The sequence below is a fragment of the Canis lupus genome, chromosome 28 (genome assembly GCF_011100685.1).
Source record: "Canis lupus familiaris isolate Mischka breed German Shepherd chromosome 28, alternate assembly UU_Cfam_GSD_1.0, whole genome shotgun sequence".
In the NCBI taxonomy this organism is placed as follows: Eukaryota; Metazoa; Chordata; class Mammalia; order Carnivora; family Canidae; genus Canis; species Canis lupus.
This window is the reverse complement of record NC_049249.1, coordinates 21,870,376-21,880,999: the sequence shown is the minus strand read 5'-3', so window position 1 is coordinate 21,880,999 and position 10,624 is coordinate 21,870,376. Positions and strand designations below refer to the sequence as shown.

Here is a 10,624-nt window from a genome sequence, read left to right as displayed (position 1 = left end):
TCTTCTTCATTCACAATTTTTATTTCTTGCAATTAACTTTTATATCTTCAAATTCAATTTGTCTTTTAAAAAATTAATACTTCTTACTCATCATACAATCCACTCCCCTCCCACAAGGAAAACAAACCCAGGGAAGGAGTAATTTAGAGGGCAGTTGAAATAGGTACTATAGATTTGTGACAAAGGCTTCCCAGCCCACCAACCTGTACATAATACAACAAAATGGCAGCACCTCAAGTTCTCCTGAATGAAGTCCGAAATTCCAGCCCTAGGCAAGTGATGCAAGTGAATGTCATGGGAATAACAAAATGGAAGCTCAGTCATTGGCTTTCATTTACTTTCCATGGTAGTTAGCAGAGTCTTTAAACTGTCTCCCTTGGGAAAGTCAAAAGTAAGCAAATATATAGAGCAACATTTTGACCCAGCCAGGAGTAATTATAAGTGAAACCAGAAATAATTTACCTGGGCCAGAGAAATGAATTTATCATGTTTTTCATTAAGTCCCCAGCACCTGAAGTAGCAAGTTCTAATAATGGGCTTCTAAAGGCATGCAGTTTTTCACACATCTACTTCAAAGAATTTCTTCCACTCAAACATAGCACAATCAAGGATAAAATATTCTCGGAGGCACAGGAAGAGCACAAAAACAAGTAAGTATACGCTGAGGCCTTGTGTATGCCAAGATGGTGCACTTCATACATAGAAGCAGTGAAAGCTGTTAAAGTGCTACTTACAAAGGATAGTCTAACATTACACACACAACTCAACTGCACTGCTAAATATGGTTGTCTTTATTTTCTTTTTCCTTGCCCAGCCCTATCTAAACAAAATAAAACTACAGGACTGAAATTAACAACCCATTAAAATCAGCAATAAGTTATGAAAATCATAAAGCTTTTTTTTTTTTAAGTAATTAAGGGTAGTTAAATTATTTAAAGTATACAAAGTCCAAAGAGCCAAGGGGTAAGGGGTCCCAGAAAGCTTCCTGGGGTCAAGGAAAGGGGGAGGGGGAACCTTGGATTTTGAAAGACAAAGGGGAACACATGACATCAAAGTGCAGGCTAGAAAAGAAATTTCACTTAAAACATTTCAGAAAATATTGGTAAGAGCAACAATAGCACCTGCACAGTGGGACTGTGAGGAAGGAGAGAGACTGCCTGTGGGAAAATGGAAGCAGATCTTTACAATAAAATGAGACAAGTGCCGAACTTAACTATGTTAAGTATTATAGTGTGTCTAACTATAGATATCAGATGGTTAAAAGCTGGTAAAAGGTAATGATTCTAAAAGAAAATAAAAACAGCATTGACCTTTTTTCTACCTAGCCCAGACCTCATTCATTTTGTGCACTATAAAGAGGTGTGAGGTGTTTTATCATTATCAAATGCTGCATCAAAATAGATGATTTTTTTCCCATGTGTTTTTCCACTATAAAAGACATCTATGTTTTTTATGGACAAGCTTTAAAAAGATGTCATTTTGGTTTTCAACACATACAAACAGTTATCAAAATCTGAAATAAAAATGCTGCCGTGGCTCAGACCTTGGCCTGCTAATCTGCGTGCACAATTCTTCTGGCCCACGCAGACACAGAGGCATGGAGAGCTTTTTCCTTCTGGCCCCTCAATCCAAATTCATAGGCCCTGTGTGGTAGAGGCTGTCATACACAGACTGCCCCCACGCTGCCCAAGGGCCTAGGGCGGCTGACTGTCGAGCTGGCGGTTGGGTACCCTACTGCTAACAATGCAGGATAAGGTTAGCTTGCTTAGCATGGAATCCAACAGAAAGCTGAGCTGCATGATGATCCCTTTCAAAAGGCTTCATGGGAGTCTCTCCTTTTGCAGAGCATGAAATGAGCTTGCTTTTTTTTTTATTTTATTTTTTTCAAGAATTGATCATCCACAGGCTTCATGATAAGCTGTCCAAGCTGAGTTTTAATAGCTCTTTAGCTATCCAAGTTAATGCCTGATTATCTTGTCTTCTCATTACTATGGGTTTGATTTTGTTTTTAGGACCATAAAACTCAGGAAGGGTTCATAACCCCATCCTTAAATGTGTCTACTCATTGTATTTGAGCAAACTAAAGAAGAAAAAGAGGACAAAATCTCCAAATGTCCTCTTTCAAATCAACTAAATCAAGAAAATTTCACTTAAGTTTTCTGCCATTAGAAACTGTGATTTTCAAATATGAATATTATGAGTATTTGTTCTGCTGGGGAGGCTCTGCCCCACTTTTTGCTAAGTATTTGCTTAAATAGAGGTCTTTTGACTCTTTTGTTCAAGTATAGTTTTGTTTAGTTTTAAAGAGGAGACTGCATCATGAACCCAATTTAAGAGATTGTTTGGATTGAATTGGCCCAGTGAATATTTTGCCCTGCACTGTTATGTCATGCTGGGTTCTAGGAAGTGAACGAAAGTTTGACACTGGCACTGGAGTAACCCTCGTCACTCCCAATACTCTGCAGGCTGCTGTGGTCATCAATGTCACTGATGCTGGTGGTACTGATATTGTCCACTTCTCCATGGGAGAACTCTGTGCTTTCAACATCCACTTCAATCTCCTCTGCCAAAAAGAAAAAAGGAAGAACATTAGTAATCTGAACTTTCAAAAACGAATGAAAAAAGGGTATAAGAAAAAGTGATTATTTTTGTGCAATAATTATTATACAAGGTTATTATCAGTGATTTCTAGAGAACAGAAGTAACTGAAGGTGAAGAGACATGAATATATTTTGCAAAGCGGAATGTCTGGTATCCAGTGGTGGTCTCAATTTAGGCAGCAAGTTTACTAAAGCCTTTGACGCCAGTACGTCTGGACCTCCCACCAAAAGCACTCAGCCTATTTGGGAATTAGTGCTTAATATTAAAAGATCCTAAACCCCAAGTGGTTTAACAACATCTGTTTTGCATTAAACTAGAAACTAATTCTCAGTGCTGTTTGTTAATCAGAGTTGCCTTAAGGAGGGAAAAAGCATCAACTTAGTATAGGTGAACGAGAAAATGTATCATTTATTCTTGCCTTAGGTGGTCTCATTCTACAGACAGTTCTACAGACTTCTAGGAGTCATCATAAAGACTTCTGACTATTCAGGAACCAAACTAAGCCAGTCATTACAGAGGGAACTCTAAGAGATTTGTCTTCAACTCGATTTAATTTTCTTGCATCAAATATAGCTTGAAATGAGGGTGTGAGCCTGCAAAGTCTCTGGCTTATAATGAGATCTATAATAAAGATTATAGTAAAGGCATTTCAGTGGTTGTACTTTACTTCAAAAATCAAACATGTTTATTAAAAGAAATCCCTAAATACATATATGACCAGCTATTACCAGATAGTTTGTTAAATACTACATATACAATTACCCGTACACCACATAAAATACAATATACATTTTTAAAAATGAAAGGCAGTTGAAAAACTGTTCTCTCCCATAACAGTTAGAAATGAACTCAAGATTCTTCAATTCTTTTAAGCTCAAAGTCTGATGTTTCATATTTGGCAATGACTCTAAGGGTTCACACTGATCACAATTGCTTGCTTTAGGAAAAGTGAATTCTTGCTGAGCCCAAGAAGAGAGAGTAAGTTATTTCAAAGAGTATAATTTTCAAAAGGGCTTGTTGCTTCAAAAAAGTTATAGAAATCTGTTTCTAAAATGCAGGCATCTGTCCAAACAAGCTGTACAAACAATCCTCTGAATTCATAACTATTTGTTTTACATCCATAATGCTTTACAGGCTATTTGGTGTTTCCCAGTATCAAAGAATACTCATCCAACCTACAACTGGAAAAGAATCTTGCTGCACTCAATTATATCATAGTAAAATGAGAGACTACTCTAGCCAAATGGACTAGAGATATTAATAAAAGTCCCCTATAATACTGGGAAAGAGGTACTAGCACGTGGGGACTACCAAAAAAATGAGAATCCTAATGATGAAGACACACATGTTCTCAAATTTGGAGGGAGGGTGGGTACAAGGAAGAGTTAAGAGAAGGAAGGGCAGCTAAAGCTTGCAGACCTGACAAAGTCACATAGCTTGTAGCCAGTAGAAAAAGGACTAGAATCAAGGTCTGCCTCTTAATTTGGGGTCATTTCTGCTATACCTCACTGTCATTCATAAATGTAGCATGTCTTTGAGGTTCTTGCTGCTGCCTCTGGTATACTTTTGTTCTTTGAAACTGAGTGCCACATAAAAAAAAACCTTACACAGCAAAACAATAACAAAAACAAAAAACCCAAGGACTCCTAGGGTTGTGTTAAAAGGGATAAAAATTGATCTGAAATGTTTCTATGGAATATGGGAAATTTGAGTATTAAAAAATAATATAAAGAAGACTACATTGGATTAAAACACATTCAAAACATGAAAACCTACATGTTCCTAAGATAATCAAAACCAAACAGCAAAACAAAAACCCCTGTTACCTCTGGAGGTTGCTAAGATACCAATTCATTATTCAGAAAACTGACAAAAAAACCCAAAAATTTTTAAAAAGCATTTATCCCATCTTCCCTAGATGGACTTTATTTTGGAGTAATCAGGAAAGCTGATGAAGAAATGCTCTTCTTTATAAAAAGGTTAATAAATGCAAAAAGAATGACAGAATGAGAAACTACTATTTGTAATACCTAAGTGAAAGACAAGTGAAAGGTTGGGCATTTGCATAAATGTATCAGCACCACCTATAAAGTATTCTTGCCTCAAAAAAAGAATCTGAATTTATAAATCAAGCCATGAGATTCACCAACCAGTTTATAGGAAATAGGGACAGAAGAACATTTTATTTATTTATTTATTTATTTATTTATTTATTTATTTATTTATTTATTTATTTATTTATTGAACATCTTAAATGATGCCATGAGGATTCAGTCAGCCAAATCTAGAATGTGGGATGTTCTATAAGAAAAATGACTCTGGGGCACCTGGGTGGCTCAGTGGTTGAGTGTCTGCCTTTGGCTGGGGTTGTGATCCTAGGGTTCTGGAGTGGAGTCCCACATCAAGCTCCCCACAGAGTCTGCTTCTTCCTCTGTTTATGTCTCTGTCTGTCTCTCTCTCTCTGTCTTGCATGAGTAAATAAATAAAATTTTATAAAAGGAAAGAAAAGAAAAATGACTCCATTTCTTTTTTTTTTTTTTTTTTTTAAGATTTATTTATTTGAGAGAGAGTCAGGGGTGGGTAGGCAGAAGGAGAAAGAAACCCAAGCTGACTCTGCACAGAGCCTGCCTTAGGGCTTGATCTTACCAGTGTGAGATCACAATCTGAGCTGAAACCAAGAGTCAGACATTCAACCTACTATGCCATCCAGGTGCCCCAAAATGACTCTGCTTCTACAACAAGTAAATGGCACTGGGGAGGATAAAATGGGGAACAGAAATTATAGATGAAAAGTATCTTAAAAGGCACAAACAAATGCAATATGGACTTTGGATTCTAATTCAAATATGTCAATGGTAAAATGCCACCTTTAAGAAAATCTATCAGGAATTGGGTATTAGGGCAGCCCCGGTGGCACAGTGGTTTAGTGTCGCCTGCAGCCCAGGGTGTGATCTTGGGGACCCGGGATCAGGTCCCACATCAGGCTCCTTGCACGGAGCCTGCTTTCTCCCTCTGCCTGTGTCTCTGCCTCTCTCTCTGTGTGTGTGTGTCTCTCTCATGAATGAATAAATAAAATCTTTAAAAAAAGAAAAAAAAAGGGGATCCCTGGGTGGCTCAGCAGTTTGGTGCCTGCCTTTGGCCCAGGGTGCGATCCTGGAGTCCTGGGATCGAGTCCCGCATCGGGCTTCCGGCATGGAGCCTGCTTCTCCCTCTGTGTCTCTGCCTCTCTCTCTCTCTCTGTGTCTATCATAAATAAATAAATCTTTAAAAAAAAAAAAACCTTAAAGAAATTGAGTATTAGACATTAAATAATATTATCTGATTTTACTAATTCTGTGAGATATAATAACATTATGACTAATTTTAAGTCTCATTTATTAAATATATATACTCAAGTATTTAGGGACAAAATGATAATGTTATCTGGGATTTGACTGAAAACATTCCAGAAAAAATGGTGAGGATGAGCAGTGGAGAACCAATGAAACGAGAATGACAATGTCATCAGCTGTTCAAACTCGATGATGGGTACATGAGAATTCAATATTCTGCTTTTGTGTATGTTTGAAAATTTCCATAAGTCAAAAGAAATTTTACAAACAATTCCTTTTTTGTTTTAGAATCCTCAAGATCTCATGAGCTCCATTTTCTCTAATATAAAGCTTAAATATCCTGAGAGTTCTCCTCTGGGATCTTTTATTGTACTGTGAGGTCTGATGTGGTGGGAGCTTTAGATGAACAGATCAGTAAAATTCAGATTTTTTGGTTGATTTTTGTTCTTTCATTCTGCCAAAGGCCAATATTCTTGGAGAGATGGAAAAAGAAATGAAGGGTGCGGTACTTTAAAATACAGACATAAAAATTAACATCACCAGTCACAAAACATATCAACATCATGTATCTTCCTGATACAATGAATTGAGAAGGGCACAACATCACTTCTGTGATATTTCTTTCCCTAAACGTATAACCTCAACTCAATAATGAGAAAACATCAGACACTTGAGAGACACTGTATAAAATAAGTGGCCAATACTCTTCAAAAGTGTCCTGGGTCATGGAAACTGAGGAACGATCTAATACAATGTTGGATCCTGCACTGGATCCTAGGTAAGCAAAGGACATTAGTGGAAAACTGGTGAAATCTGAGTAAGGTCTATAGATAAAGTAATAGTATTACATGAATGTTAATTTTCTTGTTGTAGTAATGTATTACATTTACGTAAGATGTTAACAGTAGGGCAATCTGGGTGGAGAGTATATGAGACGCTATGATTTTCTACAGAAAACAACTTTTCTCTAAGTCTAAAATTGTTTCAAGTAGAAAGTTAAAAATAAATTTCTACATAATCAAGGGGGAAGAGTTCTCTTGTTCATACAGGCATTGCTAGACAACTTTGTGGTTGCACAAAACCCAAGAGTGCTGCAGTACTGGCGAAAGAGAAGAGAGCAAACAGAACGATTTCCAACGCATCCTGCCTAAATTTAGATAGGGGATGTGTAGTATTTCATTAGGGAGGAAGCCCAGGCCTACCTCGCTCTGAGTCAGAACGATCTGAAGAAATAGTTGACCCGATGCTGTCCATTCGTATTCGTTCCATCTCCTGAGAACCCTGCAGCTGCTCCAGTCGCCGCTTTAAAAATCTCTGTTCTCGTTCCAAGTTCTCTAGCTGGTGCTGGCTCTTCCTTTCAGCTTCTTCAAGTTTCTAAAATGATAAAAGACACTTATACAGTCCAGTACAGACAATGAAATTCATTCCTACCTAACATCTTAAGAGATTTCTTCTTTGGCAGAGAAAATATGAATGAATAATCAAGTATATGTGTGTGTGTGTGTGTGTATACAAACATACACAAATACATATTTTTAATCACCAAATATAGTTATTTTTCTATTTCTTTTTTGTGCATAATGAATGCTATATTACTAGAACACTATGGAATTCTCAAAGTCTGTAAAGTTATCTCCACGTAAGAGAAACTTGCTCTGCACTGTAGTTTGATGGAAAAATACTGAGGGACAAAGCCAAATAAAGTTATCTCCACCAGAGGGCACAACTGCCTGCCTTCTGCCCATCAGCAGCGTAATTGTTATTTTCCTAGTATTCCCAGCTCCTCAAATGGCCATGCTGTCAAAACAATTTAGTTTAATCAGGTTATGTTGCTCCCATCAGATTAGCTGATAAGTTTTCAGAAAGATTTCTCTGGAGGTCAGTTATTAAAGAGGGCATGGTGAGCTAGTTGATGTTTATGAATAGGAATCATTCCTTATCATGAAATAAGGGCTGAGACAATCATGTACAAATATGAAAGAAATTCTCACCTTGATGTGTGCTTTGGCTTTGTTGAGCAAACCAAGTGTTGTGTGCCTGGTACAGTCTGGTCCTAGTGGAATCAGAACTTTTAAGCGTTCTAAACACAGGCGCAGATGAGCTCGTCTAAGAAAGACAACAAATATCAAATCAGCACAGACCGAACATCCTAAAATCTATTTTGAGACAATAATAAATCACAAACTATTAGTCTATATCCATGTTACAACCCTATGTCTTCAAAGTATGCGCAAATACAGGCATGGCAAACGGTTTTCAGTCTCTACCATTTCTGCTGTACTAGGCAGACACGGTCACTTCAGATTATTATCCCCAATGGTAACCTCTGTCAGAGATGATTTAATTTTTAACCCACCCCATAAATTGTCTCCAACTGTATTAATGTGGAAGTAGGAAAGTATACTGGGGCAATTAATTGTATTTGATTTTGAATGCCTAGAACCACAGGCTAGAGTTAGCAGTTTTTAGCTGGAGTACCTACCCCTAGGGCATATAAAATGCTCACGAATTTCCATTTCCTCTCATCTTTTACACATACCCACATGCACACCCCTCTCTTCAACTGAAGCGTTATGTGTTATTACATACTAGATTGAACCATACAAAATTTCTGATATACAATTCTCACTTATAAAAATTATAATTTCATATGATCCAACATATTAGAAACAGCAAAACTGACCAGCTAAGAAAGGGTTAAGGCAAAATATATGGCTGTGGTCAATTTCAGCCACTGAAACAACAACCCATAGAACAGTCCCCTGCTTCCTAATATCTCAGTGTACCAGCTCATTAGTTAAAAATTTTTATTTCTCTCTACCTCTCCTCTATTACCCCACCTCCAATTTTTCTACACATGAGAAAAAGCTTGATAACAAAATTGTTTTTTTTAAAGAGTTTATTTATTTATTCATGAGAGACACAGAGTGGGAGAGAGAGAGAGAGGCAGAGGGAGAAGCAGGCTCCATGCAGGGAGCCCAACGTGGGACTGATCTGGAGTCTTCAGGATCAAGCCCTGGGCTGAAGGCGGCGCTAAACCGCTGTGCCACCCAGGCTGCCCCAAAATTGCTAGAGAGAGAGAGAGAGAGAGAGAGCACAAGCGAGCATGGAGGGAGGGGTAGAGGGAGACGCAGACTCCCCATTAATGGGGCTTGATCCTAGGACCCTGGGATCATGACCTGAACCAAAGGCAGATACTTAATGGACTGAGCCACCCAGGTGCCCCAACAAAATTCTTTACTCAAAGTTATTGCATTCTTTAATCCACCCATCTTATGGGCACGTTAAGGAACTTTTCTCCTGAAAATGCTAGCACAGAGTCTTGTGGATTTACCTTCCCTATATCCTAAAGGTACTATGATCACTATGATGAGAGTTCTGAGTACATAATTATACCCTAAAATAATACTAGTCCACATCTTTGGTTCTGTGATTCATTGCATAACATAATTCAACAATTAATAGTATATCTGAAAAGAAAATCCACAAATGTCTTCACGGCTTATCCTTATTAAAGAGCTATAACTGACCATTTAGCAACTGTCTCAATTGCACCAGGAAAAAAAACCATCATCCTCTCAAAGATGGCCAAAATGGTTTTACTAGCTCAACCACCAAACTATGCTTTCTCTGTCTTAAAACACAAGAAATAATAAGTGAAATTCTCAAATGCTAGCAATATGAAAGAGGGGTAGGAGAAGACAATAAGCAACCAATTGTGTCACTGACAAGCAAGGATGATTAAGGGTCATGAGGTCAGAGGTCCAGTGATGAATTATCAAGATTCTTCCAGTACCCACTACCTCAGCCATAGTTAGAGGTCCATTCCAAATCTCTTTATTGAGTTCAATAACTCAAATCTAATAGTTGGCTCCAGGCTAAAATCTGACATACTTGATGTAGATTAAGGAATTAAGTTTTTTCCCTAAATTAAAGGTAGATCAATGGATTCCCCTTAATGAGATTTAACACTTTTAAAGTCACTCTGTTCCCCCGCTGTGCTACACCAAATCATAGAACTTTTAGCAAAATTCTCATTTTTAACTGGAAAACCTCTTAAGGACTCACATGATGATGAAGTACTTCTGCTGAGCAGACTAAAACAACGAAAACAAAACAAAAAAGGAAAAAAAATCCATTGTAAAAAGTGCCTTTAAACTCTTCATTTGAATTATAGCATATGCCTAATAACTGCACTCAAGATATGACTGGAAGATAGAAAGAAATACTGATGGTTGTCTTGCTAATAGAGGTTCCCAAGGCTCTGAATTCAGTCATCTAAAAAAAGTTAATAGAGCAACCAACCGATAAAGTTAACATGTATGTTGCCACAAGATTAACTTGTCAATTTTGTTAATTACTTAACCTCAGAAATTCAGTGTATATATAGGAAATATCTTTTACACTGAGTTAAGAAACTTCAGAATGACTCCTTACTAGAGCTGTACATCGAGAAAAAAAAATGGCTGGGTCAGTTTTCTGTTTTAAGAGATCTAAGTCATATTAAAATATAGGCAGAAATGAACTAAATATTAAAATGTCAATGTTTTTTCTCTTATTATTGAGGCATATATTTACTACATGATTTTGTATATTCAGTAATATCCCACATGCTTGAGTGGTATAAGTAAAAAAAGAGATGTGAAGTTTAATAAGAGTTTATAATCTAGACTACAGAATGAAACATACTG

At 37.2% G+C, this 10,624-nt stretch overlaps 1 protein-coding gene across 2 annotated transcripts in view; it reads right to left on the bottom strand.

Annotated features, from left to right (window-relative positions):
- Positions 1–10,624, bottom strand: part of MXI1 (MAX interactor 1, dimerization protein) — an 81,257-nt gene continuing 70,633 nt past the window's right edge. For both annotated transcript variants that reach the window (XM_038578762.1, XM_038578763.1), the window contains exons 4-6: positions 7,925–8,039; positions 7,136–7,307; positions 1–2,563 (exon numbers count right to left, since the gene is read on the bottom strand). In XM_038578762.1, the coding sequence (XP_038434690.1) occupies positions 2,400–2,563; positions 7,136–7,307; positions 7,925–8,039 (451 nt within the window). In that variant the 3' untranslated portion in view covers positions 1–2,399. The remainder of the gene's footprint in view (positions 2,564–7,135; positions 7,308–7,924; positions 8,040–10,624) is intronic.